Source organism: Misgurnus anguillicaudatus, chromosome 15 (assembly GCF_027580225.2).
Source record: "Misgurnus anguillicaudatus chromosome 15, ASM2758022v2, whole genome shotgun sequence".
NCBI lineage: Eukaryota > Metazoa > Chordata > Actinopteri > Cypriniformes > Cobitidae > Misgurnus > Misgurnus anguillicaudatus.
In genome coordinates this window covers 21,872,312-21,887,505 of record NC_073351.2, presented here as the reverse complement: position 1 = coordinate 21,887,505, position 15,194 = coordinate 21,872,312, and the positions used below count along the sequence as shown (strand labels likewise).

At 37.5% G+C, this 15,194-nt stretch overlaps 1 protein-coding gene across 3 annotated transcripts in view; it reads left to right on the top strand.

Moving 5' to 3' along the window:
- The window catches only part of ripor1 (RHO family interacting cell polarization regulator 1), a 74,758-nt gene that overhangs the window by 54,105 nt on the left and 5,459 nt on the right, over window positions 1–15,194 (top strand). For all 3 annotated transcript variants that reach the window (XM_073853589.1, XM_073853588.1, XM_073853587.1), the window contains exons 7-18: window positions 1,390–1,539; window positions 3,942–4,005; window positions 4,148–4,191; window positions 6,169–6,294; window positions 6,727–6,875; window positions 6,987–7,116; window positions 8,325–8,468; window positions 9,808–10,729; window positions 12,693–12,828; window positions 13,076–13,234; window positions 13,591–13,724; window positions 13,854–14,015. In XM_073853589.1, the coding sequence (XP_073709690.1) occupies window positions 1,390–1,539; window positions 3,942–4,005; window positions 4,148–4,191; window positions 6,169–6,294; window positions 6,727–6,875; window positions 6,987–7,116; window positions 8,325–8,468; window positions 9,808–10,729; window positions 12,693–12,828; window positions 13,076–13,234; window positions 13,591–13,724; window positions 13,854–14,015 (2,320 nt within the window). The remainder of the gene's footprint in view (window positions 1–1,389; window positions 1,540–3,941; window positions 4,006–4,147; window positions 4,192–6,168; window positions 6,295–6,726; window positions 6,876–6,986; window positions 7,117–8,324; window positions 8,469–9,807; window positions 10,730–12,692; window positions 12,829–13,075; window positions 13,235–13,590; window positions 13,725–13,853; window positions 14,016–15,194) is intronic.

Genomic DNA, 15,194 nt, shown 5'->3' with positions numbered 1-15,194 from the left:
CCTTCATGCACGTACGTCTCTCCCTAAACACAACTTTTTTGATATATATACACATCTATAAGATATATAGCACACATTTACAGACACGCGCACACTGCAAGGGACATGGGTCACGGATAGAGGACGCATTCCTGACCCGTTTGGGGAGCAGTTAAACCCTTCGCTGGACTTGTTGGAGTCTAAACTAAACTAAGCCAGCTGCACTATAAGAATATGTCTTCTTCTGTCCCCTTCTTCCTCCATAGGACTATTTTATGTGTTATTAGTTTATGTTTTTGTGGGGGGATAACACAGCAAGGGACTGCTTGCTATTGCTGGGTGAGATTTTAAAGGTTTGTGTCCACCAAAATGAAATTCTGTTGTTATATGCACACCCTTACGTGGCATTACTTTCTATATTATGTAAAGAGGAACTATTAAAGACTGCTGATGCTGTTTTTCCTTATTATTTTGAGGTGATCGTCCATTTAAGCAGCTTTGCTGAGGTGTCATTTCAGTGCTTCATTTTTAGATGCTTTATAGGAGGAACGGGGGATTGGCTATGACCTAAAATAAATGCAAGTGAAGAGGCGTGCTGATATCAGCTTTGTAGCAATTGTGGCCCTGTCATAACTTTGTGAAACTTTTGCTGACACACTGCCAGTATGCTGGAGCATGCATGCTCACTGAAAGACTTCTAACCACCTCCAGATGGATAAAGGGAGAGATATTTTCCTTCTCTCTCTCTTTCTGCCTTCATTCTCTCTTTTAGTTATTGCAGGAAACCTTTTAAGGCACTGTTTGGCTGTTAGCTCTCGATCTTGTGTGTGTTCATGTGCCTGTCCTATTATGATTATGTGCGTATGTATACAGCCGAAGGTTTAGTTAAGTCATCCTCTTTCGACTCATCATCCTGGAATGGATACACACATGTACACGCTTTGTAAATACGTAGTAAACCCGTGCTGTAAATACGTTTTAAATAACTGTTTGCTTAATAAGCTATCACAGTGTGTATTACTCTGAACATCTGCCTAAACATTTATATTTATATTAGCTCTGCAATAGTTAGTAGATGGTTGCAATTTAACTGTTTCCTGCCTTATAGATCATTAAAATCTAAATTATTTGTACTGTAGACAGTGAGGCCCAGCAGGAAGTACTTGGGCAATAAGCGACTAACAAGAAGAAGTTGTGGTTTGTCTGTGTGTATGTGTGTGCATATGTACATACAGTTGATTTATCAGGTCAACGTCACCATCTGGATATTTACTGTGTGGCTGGTGCTACTGTACCTCATTAAATCATAAAAATGCATGACATTCCTTATTAACACAAACATCAGTATTACATGTAGGTAATATAGCTCATTTATTTTAATAACCGCTGGGTTGTTGTGTTTATGTGCAGATCGATGAGCTCTATGAGGCCTACTGCATGCAGCGCAGACTGAGAGACGGAGCCAATAAGATGGTGAAAGCTTTCACGGCCTCTCCAGGCAGTAGGGAGGCCAGAGAGAGTCTGTCTGAAGCTAACAAGAGCTTTAAAGAGTACACTGAGGTAAGAGGGTGTGGGCAGTTGAGCGAACAGCAGGAAGAGGAAGATGAAATGTGATTACCGTGACAATACTGAAGAGAAGTTAGGAGGAAACACTGTAGGTGGGATGTGAGGTTAATGAAGTTCAGTTCTGACATGAAATCCATTTTAGAAGTAAAATGTGCTCGATTTAGGATTAGTAAACAAAATGCACTTATGGAACTAAAATGTAAACTGTAAAAAATATGCAGAATTTTTGTTAAATAAACATATATATTTTTATGTTACTTTAACTTAAACAATTAGGTTAAATTGCAGTTTACCGTTGACGGGTCACTGCATTATTTGACAGAAAACTTCATCAAATACAACATCTCAAAAACAAAGGCTAAGCATGTCACATATCTTTGGAAAGCTAAAATTTTTAGTTTTAAGATACAATCAACACAGCAGGTACAATTTGCGTCCTTTTTAGGCATTTTAGCCTTTTTTAGGAATGCTAAAAATTCAGCTTATTTTTAAAAGTTATGTCAACTTTTCACAAGTCACAACTTAAAATAGTAGGTTGAATGGACTTGCAAAACCAAGTTGTTTTAACTTCATGCTGCATTTTTTACAGTGTACTTGAGTGGTAGTGACCAATTCAAAATTGAAATGGACTTAAATAAAATCCACTTCAGCTATTTATGGATTATAGTTGTGTTTATGCAATGAACTGTAATGTATTTACATTTTAAAGGGACAGAGAATGAAAAACCATTTTTATCTTGTCTTTGTTGAATAATGGTAGTCTACCCGCACGAACATACAAAAAGTGCAAAACATGCTAAACATCTCAGTCTCATAGAAATTCCTCTTTTAGAAATGTCAGCCAGAAAACGGCCCAATCTGAAAAACTGATGCTTATTACATCACAGGCATCTCACTGCCCCTCCACTTTAAAATAATTGGCTACATTTTTTGAGTGGCAGCAAAGTCAGCCAATCAGTAATGAGATTGCAAGTTAAGCCAGTAGGGGGAGCCAAATAGGTGCAAAACCACTTGTTTAAAATCCCCACCCTAATAGAGCTATCTGAGAGAGGTTTTTAGGAAGCTTGTAAGGCATTACAGACCCAAACAAAAAGTGTTTTGTCTACATGTCACATCACAGAACAAGGATAAATACCCCGTTCAATCATTCTATGTCACCTTTAAAATAATTGACAAACACATGAATGGATTACTACTCAATTTTAATATATACAGTATTTTCCAAAGGTCTAAGGCCACAACCTCCTTTGATGTTTTTTCATGGCCATCCACATGTATATTTCTTCATTAAGATACAAACTGAAAATACAGGAAGTATGTACACATTATACAAAATTTTCAGAACAAAATTGCTTATGTTCTACTATTGACGTTACAGTTAAGTTTTGCAGGTCCATACTGAAAAACACAAACTTACCACTCAGAAATGTCCATTTTTAATCTCAGAATAATTTACTATTTTTTTATCTGTATATACGTCTGATACAGGCTCAGACATAAGGTCTGTTTGCACACACACAGAGGTACTGAAATGAGCCGCCCTGATAAAAAGCCAATCGGAGCACAGCTCAATATTATTATTCATGACCCTTTCAAATAAGTTAATAATAGACCACCATTGTATCAATGCATTCTTTGGCACCTTTAAGAGGAGCTCACACTTAATACTTAACTCTTTAGCTTTTTATTATGTTTTTTTATATTAAATACAAATTTCCTGTTTGATCTGGTTGTATTAGAGAGGGAAACGCGCACATCCAAACACTAGCAGGTGCCGGAATCCAAAAATACAACTAAATAAGACAAAGAAGGAATCCGCACACTGAACTCACAAAAAATATATTAATTTATTAAATCTATGTAATGTATTTTTTTGTGAGTTCAGTGTGCGGATTTCTTATTGATCTTGTTGTATTCTAATAAAGATAGAAATAATTAAATATGTTCACTATACTATTGCAAAAACAACTAATCTAATGGTGGCAGTGGTCGAAGACTTTTGCACAATACTGTAGTTCTTATAATGACAGTTCCTCATTATATTGTACGACATTGTCAGAAGGTTATGGTGTCTACTCTGCTGATTATGGTTTAGGCCACATGATTTTTGTATTCGGGCAGATGTATGCAGAGACTGAGATCAATGATACTAATTCAATATGCTTATGGAAATAATGCAGGCCAGCAATCTGATTAAGAGTGGATGGCCGTTCCCAGTCAAGTGCTTTTAATTACCCTAATGGTCACACCAAGATGTGTTTTTATCTATAGGAAGAGAATTTTCCAGGAACTCTCTCTCTCATCTGTAACCCTAATCTGTTTCTGTCTCTGTGTATTTAAGCACTGTCTCTTTATCTGTGTATTTAAGCATCGTCTCTTTATCTGTCTGTCTGCAGAATATGTGCATGTTAGAGAGTGAGCTGGAGAATCAGCTGGGGGAGTTTCACGTCAAAATGAAGGGTAAGACAGAACTGGCCTTTAATCTTCCTTATTCATTTATCTCTACTTGTCTCTATTTCCTACAGTGTTGATCATATTTCCTCAAGTCTTAAATAGTGAGCCAAAATGTGTATTTGAATAATGATGTGTTCCTTTGTTTTAGGGTTAGCGGGTTTTGCACGGCTTTGTGCAGGAGATCAGTATGAGGTGAGATGTTTGTGTTATGTTTGTCATGTTTGTTCATTAACACTCTCTCTCGACCAAATCATGACCCAATGAGCTTCTGATGGATAAAAGCAAATACCGTCCAACTTTTTGCTCATTGAATAATCAGAAAAAATGTCCCAGCATGTTGTCTTGACATTATCAGTAATCTGCTTTTCGCTGTCTGTTAGATATATACCAGATAGAAATAGTTTGGTCTAGGGGTTATATTTGAGTAGCTTAGATGCAGAAGCCGGTAAACGCCACATCCGTCAGAAATAAAATATAATCATAGTGCTCAGTGCACATATTATACGTTCATCAAATATTTTTACTTCAAATCAAATTAAGAGTCTGATAAAAAAATTATTATATGCAAGAAAACATGTTAGACGCACTTTCATCAAAAGCAACTTGCTGGTCATTCAAGGTATACATTTTATTGAAGGAGTATTCCATTTTCTTAAAAGAAAAATCCAGATAATTTACTCACCACCATGTCATCCAAAATGTTGATGTCTTTCTTTGTTCAGTCCAGAAACATTGCAGGATTTTTTCCTGCATCTCATTTTAATGGACTTTAATAGACACCAACAATTAATACTTAACTCAACACTTAACAGTTTTTTTCAACGGAGCTTCAAAGGACCACAAACAACTCCAAACGAGGCACAAGGGTCCCATCTAGCGAAACGATTGTCATTTTTGACAAGAAAAATGGAAAATATGTACTTTTAAACCACAACTTTTCGTCTAGATCCGGTCCAGCGCGACCTAACGTAATGCGTAGTGACGTAGGGAGGTCACGTGCTACATATATGAAACGCACATTTGCGGACCATTTTAAACAATAAACTGCCACAAAGACATTAATTAGTATCAGTTGACATACAACAACGTAGGAACGGTCCTCTTTCTCAACACTTGTAAACACTGAGGCGAAGTTTCGCGTTCGTCCTCTGTGACGTCATGATGTATTGCGTGGGGTCGCGCTGGCACATCACGACCGGATCTACATGACGAGACGTTGTGCTTTAAAAGTGTATATTTGTTATTTTTATTGTCAAAAATGACAATTGTTTTGCTAGATAAGACCCTTATGCCTCGTTTGGGATTGTTTATAGTCAACTGTTAAGTGTTAAGTATTAAATGTTGGGCTCTATTAAAGTCCATTTCAATTAGAAAAATCTTAATTTCTTCTCGACTGAGCAGGGAAAGACATCAGCGTTTTGGACGACATGGTGGTGAGTGGATTGTCTGGATTTTTCTTTTAAGAAAATGGATTAATCCTTTAATATATATATTGTGACTTTTGCATTGCTTACTTAATGCTACAAGCTAAGCTACAGGAACGTCAACATGGTTGTTGGGTTGCAATCCGACGGGGGCTGATCTATAATCTATTGTGACCACAAGCAAATTTTAAATTATCATCTCTACATAAAAGTGTCCGCTAAATGACCCAACAGAGAATAAAAGGCCAACATTAGCACCACTCCTGCTGTGTGCCGTAAAGAACAGATTTGTGGAGGCAAAGGGTATTTAAAGAGGGGTGAGTGCTAATGTGTCAGTCCCACCACCACCTGTTTAATATGCAGGAGCTTCATAGGAACTGACAGGCTATTCAGTGCAGTGAGTCAGCACAGCCTGCTCAACAGGAGCCCACAGGGATGTGACAGAAGGGAGGTGGTGAAAAAGAACAAGAAAATCACTCGAGATTATCTTCAGATAAATGATAGAGTAGGTGGTAGAGATTTGTTTTTTTAGGCCCATCTGTTATTCCCACTCTGTTCTTTGACTTTATTGTGCGAAAAACGGACAAAAGCCTTGTTGCCATGTTTGTCTTACTCCTCCCGTCTTCAGTCTAATAATCAGTATAATGTTGTTTTTAGAGCTTTGTGAATTTGCATTAACTTTATTCAATGCAAAATTTCTATAGACTCTAAATGTAAGCCTGGCCACTGTATCTTACCTCCACAGATTTTTATGAAGTATGGTCGACAGCGGTGGAAACTGCGGGGTCGAATTGAAATCAATAGCAAGCAAGTGTGGGACAGTGAGGAGATGGTCTTCCTCCCCCTCATCACAGAGTTCCTGTCTATAAAGGTACCTTTTTTGAATATTCAGTCACATTTGCTCATATCGTCTTTCTCACACAAACATAGTCACTCTTTGATTCCATTTTGTCAAACGCATACACACCGCAGTCACGTCAGAGACATTAATGCACACAACAGCACTGAAGAGCAGCTGGATTTTGACTTGTTTTTCCTCTCTCATTGGTTGTGTGACAAATCTGTATGAAAGGATAGATAGTTTAATAAAAAAGTCTGTAAATGGTAGTAAATTTCAGTGGAAAAATTATGGGAATGCAGCTGACATTTGTCAAAACTGTTAAGGAGAAGTCTGAGAAATAGGCTTGTCAAGAGATGGGCTTTCAAATTAGTAAACCAATCTTTAGACATTTTAACAGTCATAAGATGAATGACAAAATGTCTGTTATATTAGTGAAAGATTATCTTCTGTTTTGTTTTAAAGGTGACTGAGCTAAAGAGTCTGGCCAATCATGTGGTAGTTGGGAGTGTATCCTGTGAGACTAAGGACCTGTTTGCTGCCCTGCCCCAAACAGTGGCTGTGGATATCAATGACCTGGGCACCATCAAACTTAGTCTAGAAGTCTCCTGGAAGTAAGTATTGCTTTGGATATTGTTTTTAGGGGATGTGCACCAGTCCATCTTTTGAAAACAAATAGGATTGAAATGCTCAACCAGCTCTGATTTTCTGTCTTTCTTTTGCAGTCCATTTGACAAAGATGACCAGTCATCCTCAGCTAGCACAGTGAACAAAGCTCCTACAGTCAATAAACGCTTTTCAACGTACAACCAGAGTCCTCCGGACACACCTTCTCTACGAGAGCAGGCCTTCTATGTAAGTCTGCCCTCGGTTTGAATGCATATATACTAGTATGATTGACCCATCCTTTAAAATCTATATCTGTATGTTAATCTGTATCTGTTTTCATAACTGCACTTTGCGTCTGACATTTGTGGGTGTTTAATGTGATCTGAATTGATTCAAACAAAGCATTTCTGCTAAGTGCATGACTGTAAAATGAATATGCCACTTATTCTCTGTTCTAATGGAGAGCTCTACAGTCCCATAAGATTTCATTTAGATCTATAGGCTCCACATGGGTGATTCTCACGAAATCCAGACTTAAAAGATGTCCAGCATCAGATTTTTTTAAAAAGCCATTAAAAATTTTTTTTTGCACATATAACATTATTTTAGAGGATTTAAAAAATATTTCCTATAGAATTATTTAAATTTTTTTAGATTATCATTATCAAAAATTATCATTACCGCAACATGATATTACATTAAATATATGCATTTACAAACTCGTGTTTCGGTAATGAGAACTAAAAAATTTCAACTTTTATCTGGAGAGATAAAATAAGAACTGCTTACCTGGTAGCCATCTTGAGTGTCACAGTCATTTATGTCCCTTCCAACAAATTTTTTTTTGAAAATGTTAGTTCCTTGATGGCTTAAACAATGATTGAAAATTGTTGCGGAGGATGAGAATTTTTTTCTCGGGACACATTTATATTCCTTGTTATTTTCTTTACATTTACCAATGATCACCAAATACCACATGTTTCTTTACTTTAAATGTTTATAGTATAACATGCACTGAAGCTTTTTATTTTTTAGATTCTTTAATTATAAATATTTCCTGTCAAAGAACCCAAATCCAGTCATGTTGGGGTAATGAAAATGTTCCCCTTAAATGTGGAAAAAAACAAATTGGTTAATATTATGCCATTTGAAATCATGTGCAAAATAGTACATGAAGAGATGTTTGTAACTGTATGCTTCTTATTTTGATACTCTTACTTTGCATTTACTTTTTTATCTAAATAAAATCTTTCATGACACCTCATAAGTCTAATTTCGCGAGAATCACCCACATATGTTTGAGTTTCTCAGAAATATTTTCATCCCGGGTCATGGAATACCAAATCGTATGGTTTGACATGATTGCGTAGATCACTAGCTCAACTTAGACCAAAAGTACATTTACATAAGCAAGTTAGCAGTCATGCCCAATCTCCCACACTAACTGCATGCAGACAGCTCCACGGAGCATGATGTCCAAACATCGCTGGTCCCTACTGGACGTTTTCCGGGACACTTTGACAGAGAAACTGAATCAGAGCTGCTCCTGCAGCGATGTCAACTCGGTTCGCATGGGGTGCTCTCTGCCTTCCAGCCATGTAAGTGCGGTCGACTCATAAGCCTAGCGTGTGTGTGTAGTCATACAGCTTTAGTTAGTAGTCCGTAGCTGGCTGAAAGGGCGTGACCGACGCTAGCCACAAGCAACGGAGGACACGAAAAACAGGTTTGAATGCTTTAATCATAGTTTTAATAATTAGCAGTGTCTGTCTTTCTCTCAGATCTTGTAAATTATAGTTGTAGTGATTTTGTAGTGTCCTGTAGTTATCGTCAGGTGTCATGTCATTTCGTAATATTGTAATTGCATGTGCATGTTGTTGTTACATATTGTTTTGCAGTGTCTATGTCGGCCTGTTTGTGATAGACAATAGAAGGATCAACGCGAAAGCCTTCAGTAACATATTAAGAGATTGCTGTTATTGTTTTGAAGGGTGGTCACTTCATCCAGCAAGGCAGAGAGTGATTATAGCAGAAGTTAATTAGAGGGAATGTGTTGGCTCTCTGGGCCTGATGCCAGTCTGGTGTTCGCTATAATGATGCTCTGTGTCAGAAGATACATTGCTAATGCTGAGAACACACTTTTGCCATTATACTATACTCTCCTCTACCTAACTTAATGCCCTTTAGACGTCTCTAGGCAGTTGTCTTCAATGTAAGTACAAATAAATATAGTAGTACAGCTAGCAGAGGTTCTTACATGGAGTAAGGTTTCCAAAACGTGTCAAGATGTATGCAAATTTATGCATATCCAAAGTGACTTAAAGTGCATTCAAGGTACATTTGAATGTTCCCTGGTATTGAACCTGGATTTTGTGCATTGCAAACACCGTGAAGCATGAACTATCAACTGACCTACAGAAATTAAATCTAATAAATATGTGAATCAAATAAATGTCACTTAACTTAAAGGGCCACTCCACTTTTTTGAAATTATATTCATTTTCCAGGTCCCCTAGAGTAAAACATTTGGTTTTTACAGTTTTGGAATCCATTCAGTTGATCTCCCGGTCTGGCGGTTCAACTTTTAGCATAGCTTAGCATAATCCATTGAATCTGATTAGACCATTAGCATCGCGCTAAAAAATAACCAAAGAGTTTCGATATTTTTTTTACGCGATGCTAATGGTCTAATCAGATTCAATTGATTATGCTAAGCTATGCTAAAAGTTGAACCGCCAGACCCGGAGAATAGATTTTAAAACAGTAAAAATCAAATTGTTTGGCTCTAGAGGAGCTGGAAAATGAGCATATTTTTTTTTAAATATGGAGTGTACCTTTAATGTATTAGAAAACAACATACACAAGTAATGCCTTTACCAACTACATTATTGTAAAATTTTGATAAGTTTTCATTCTCATAATCTCGTTCTTCTCTCACAGAATATGTTGCGGAGACAGGAAGAAATGGAGAACGGAACAGCGTGGTCAAACTCCTCCGAATCCTCGGACGATTCCTCCAGTCCTCAGCTTTCCGCCGGAATGCGGCATGCTCAAAAAAACTTAGTTCAGCCTGCGGTACAAGCTGCTCCGCCAGCCATCGAAATCTCTTTTGCCCCTCGTGAATCGGCGACCTCCACTCCCACCCGCCTGGCCAATCAGAAGGAAGAGGATGAGGACGAAGATGAGGAAGATCTGAAGAAACCAGCAGCCACTATAATAGACACCACTGTTGCTCCTGTGAAACAGGAAGTGCCCAATGGTCATCCCCGGTATTCTCGATCTCTCAGTCACATTAGCGAGAAAAGTGCAGATGGTGTTGTGACAGATAGGTTGTGTGGGGAATCCTTGGAGACCACTGAGGTGACCTCGACAGCCCCCTGTTTATTAGAAAGTGAGGATATTCCACATCGGGCAGAACCATGTTTTGTTGTTCCAGAATCTCAGGAGATCTGTCCCGTTCCTGATGCCACCACCACCACCAATGAGCCATCCTGCACCGCTGAACCACAGAACTGTACAGAAAGTAGCACAACGTGCGAATCAGCTACTTCTGAAAAAGCTAGACCCAGCGACACATGCAAAGAGGACGACTCTTCCCCTAATGCTTTGTCAAAGCAGATGAACACTGAAGTTAGTAGGACTGATGACCTCACAAAGACAGAAACAAACAATTTACTAGTCAAAAAGTCTGATTCTTTATCAGAAACTAGACCTACGGACAGTTTGGAGGCACAATCGCCAGATTCCTGTTTGGGGGAGGCTCTTAGTGCTGTTATGTCCTCCCTTGATGATTATAGAGGCCAGTTTCCAGAACTCCAGGTCTTAGAACAAGAGCTGAAACTACTAGAAGAGGCGCTAAGAGTGAGTAGCTAAGTTATTTACTGTTTGAGATTTTATCAGATGTACGCATGTGTGCGCCACTATCTCTACCTCAACAAAATGTGAAATTGCCTTTGCAACAGGTATGACATGTAGAGTTCAGATGCAAAACCGTCTAGTGCATCTGACATGTTTTCTTGTAAATAAGCATTAATCAGGCTCTTATGTTTAGGTTCAGTAATTTCACTTTAATGGCAATGAAAATGTTATTAGTCCGTAAATGAAATGCCTTATTATCACAAGTATTGCTTCATTAGTATTTAACAAATTAGAAAAAAATCAGACTCGTACACGCACCGTCATTCATCCAATTCTTCTTCCGTGCACTTAGAGGACTTTACTGAAAAATTGTATTTTTAAAAATGGCATGAGGCCTGGATTAAGTGGATTTGAAGAACGTGCCGAGAGTTTTCGATCAGTAGCAGTATCTCATTTTTGACGGAGGTGGCGCTAGCTGCTTTTTCATCTGAGCTTGTAGATCAGCATTTGGGTGATTCTCACCAAATCCAGATTTAGGTGTCCAGCATCAGAATTTTTAAAAAGCCCTTGAAGACAATTTTTATTTTTTTGCATATATAAGATTAAGGTCTGAACTTACTAAAACTATTATTTCTAGAGAATTTAAAAAAAATCCTAAAATATTATTAACTTTTTTTAGATTATCGTTATCAAAAATTATGATTACTGCAACATGATATTACATTAAATATGCATTTACAAACTCATGTTTCGGTAATGAGAACTAAAAAGTTGTCCAGGTACTATGACAAACAAAATGTTAACTTTTATCTGGAGAGATTAAATAAGAACTGCTTACCTGGTAGCCATCTTGGGTGTCACAGTCAATTATGTCCCTTTCAACAATTTTTTTTTTAAATGTTAGTTCCTTGAGGGCTTAAATAAATGATTGAAAATTGTTGCGGAGGGTGAGAAAATTGGTCTTGGACACATTTATATTCCTTATTATTGTCTCTACATTTACCAATGATCAGTAAATACCACATGTTTCTTAACTGAAAATATTTATAGTATAACATGCACTGAAGCTTTTTATTTTTTAGATTTTTTAATTATAATTATTTCCATTTAGAACCCAAATCCAGTCATGCACCCATTGCGGTAATGAACATGTTCCCCTTAAATAGTACATGATAAGATGTTTGTAACTGTATGCCTCTTATTTTGATAGCATTTACTGTTATTATCAAAATGTTTCATGACACCTCATAAGTCTAATTTCACGAGAATCACCCATTTGTGATCAGCTTTTTCAACCTTTTGTGGGGTACAGAGTGTCAGGAAGGTTATAAGTAGAGGAAACGTGACTTAATATCTGTCCTTTCATAGCATGCAATGGGGCTTCAGTGTTAGGGTGTAACTCTTCCTGCTTGACGAAGATGTTAAATTGGTAGTGTGTGCACTGTGAAAAGGCTTTTGGGTGTTTCTCTTTTACATATCCATGATGACCTGCGATAGCCATCAAAGCCTCAAAACAAAAGAATTTGTCAGGCGTGTTTCAGGGGTTTATTAAGGGCAGGTTTTCCATATACAAGTTAACTTAGTCATAGACTAAACATAAGGAGATGGGAATCAGTCTTTTTCGAGGACCAGCCCTGACTTGGTTTCCCGGCGGTCAGATTGTAGGATTTCATTCAGTTCAATAAGCATTTAAATTAATCATTTTATCGTGGGTAAGAAGTGTTGGGTACTTTGGAAAATGGAATTTCTACTGTATATTGCAAGCCGGTGTATTATAACCAGACTAAAATACTGTATTGACCAATAAGCATCCAGAACCGCATGCCATCCTGTTTATGATGGATTTTTATACACATCATTTGCTATTTTATATATCATTTCTAAATATAAACAGAAATATTGTATATGCTATAGATTGTGTAAATGTCAATCTCTTATGTGTACGTGTTAATGTGTGTATCTAAGAGCACGGAGTCGCAGTCGTTCGTCCAGTGTCAGTTTGACAGTCGAGACAGCACTTGGAAGCTTCGACTTTCTCAATACATCAGACCTGGACGACGAGGAAGAGGAGGAGGATGGTGAGAGACAGAATGTGACAGACAGGTTAGAACTTGAGATATATCTCACCTTTATGCTGTCATGCCATTGGTTAAAGTAGAAAAACAAAATGCATTTCTTTGTAATGTTATGTAACACTACTGCCACCTAGTGCTTAGAAGGAAAACTTTATTAAAATAGGTTTTACAACTTAATTCTAGTTCAGTCTTATCTTTTGTCTTTTTTTAAGAATGGTATCATATTGGTTATTGGTATTTATCTGATGTGTGTTTGTGTGCTGTGATGGATACAGCACTAAGGAGCAGCCAGCGGCTGTGGAGAGCACAGAGGAGGATGAAGGCTGTGAAGCACCATGTTGGGACACTCCCTCTACTCCTCTCAGCACAGGATGCCCGACTCTAGATCACACCCTGCTGGTTCATCTGAAGAACTGCAGCTCACAACTGCTGAGGTTAGTCACTTCATGTAAACGTTTGTCCCTTTAATATCTGCACCAACAATAAATATTTACATTTTGTACAGAATTCAATTTGTATTGTAAGTAGTAAACTTAATGCATTTTGAATTTTCCATGCAATTTAAATGCTATGTTACACACACATCATGGTGCATATCTAAAAACATGGTAATATCTTGGCACTTTATTGTTAATAAAGGTTAATTGTTTTATAATTATCATTGTGTAAACTTGATAAATGCACACTGTTTTAAGTTCTTACCAGTAGGTTTGTAGCTTCTATTCTTCGACTCATCTCTTCCATTATGACTTGTCTGTGTTTAACTCATGTTTTGTTATTATGAACAGAGGTTAGGCACATTTGGGCCTCTACGCTGTGGGGAGATGTATGCTCTTGACCGTCTTCTCAGGGAGGCACGAGTCCTCGAGCTCATACGATGGGTTGTCAAGGACTCAAAGACTGGGGAGAGCCAACCAGAGGAGGGTAAGACTCACTGGGATTGGTCGAGATTGTTTAATTTTTTCATTTCCCATAAAAAATTGTGTCTTTGTTTCATAAAACATTTCTTCCATTTTCTGTTTTATATTCTTTTTTTTTTGTATGTCGGAGCAGTTGTTCCTCAGTTAGATCAGTGTCAAGGGGCTGTGTTGCTATGGAGGCAGTGTACGGATGGCTGCAGTGTGTACAGCACCTCCACAGAGACTTTCATACAGACACTCATCAATGCTTACGCCAGCAGACTCCCAGAGAGAGGCGCTGGTTTTTCGGATACAGGTACATTTATGTGCGTGCGTGTGTGCCTGTACACTTTTGTTTAAACATGAACAGTCACTGTAAATTAGTTGAATAATCATTCAGCATAAATTGCATTCTGAAACATACATTTCTGTATATTAAATATTGACTAGTCTCAGACAGTTTATCCACTGATCATCTTATATTTTGCAAATACACATTAACGACGACACCAGCTGGCTAAAATCACCAGTTTAAATTTGTTTGGCTGGCTTTAAAAAAAAAAAAACTTAGCTAAAACTGACAGCATGAAATGTGCAACATTAATGGTTTGAAACAAAAACCAACAATGTGTAAAGGAATAAAGTTGGCTAACCATTTTATGTATTTTCAGTATCAAATGTTTGAATGATATTTAGATTATGAGTGTGGTATGCTATTATTTTTGCTATTTATTGCTGCTATGAATTTTTAACAATGATTCATTATAGACCTCCATTAAGTTCTTCATGAAATCAAAATTTTGAATTCTTATTTTTTTAATAGAATATTACAGTGTTCGTTATAAATAATTTATCTTTGTGGGTCATTATATATTTAAAAAAATGCATGTGCCCTCATAAACTTAAATCAAAATCTGAAAATGTACTTCCACCCTCTTGTGGCACTCCTCTCTGATGACATCAGCTTGACTGCTTGGGCAGAGGATCGGTTAACCCCGCCCCCTCCGACTGTCAGTCTGTTGCGAGTTCCCTATCTGAATGAAACGTCACTTTTCTATATCCAGTAAACTCACAGTGGAAAACACAAGCCACGCCTGATATTTTCCACATGTGATATTTCGTTTCACTCCTGTTTACGGGAACTTTAATATGTATTTAATTAGCTTGCATTTAAAAATGCACTGCGATTGGTTGCTTAAAGGGACACTCCACTTAAGAGTTTAGAGTTTAACAACTGAGTTTTATTGTTATATTACGGAGCGCCTAAAAATAGTCCCCTTGGTAACTTTCAATTGCTGGGGACTATTTTCGGACACTGCATAATATCATTTTGCCTGCTGCACCCTTGTTACAGCAGCAAAGTCCTTGATTATTACGCCAGAATGAGAATATAGTTCCTAGCCATATCGGCTTAGAAAATTGCAACTTTTAATTTTCTGATGTTCTCAGTACACGACGAAACTATAGAAGAGCCAAGTTTTAAATAGGAATATCC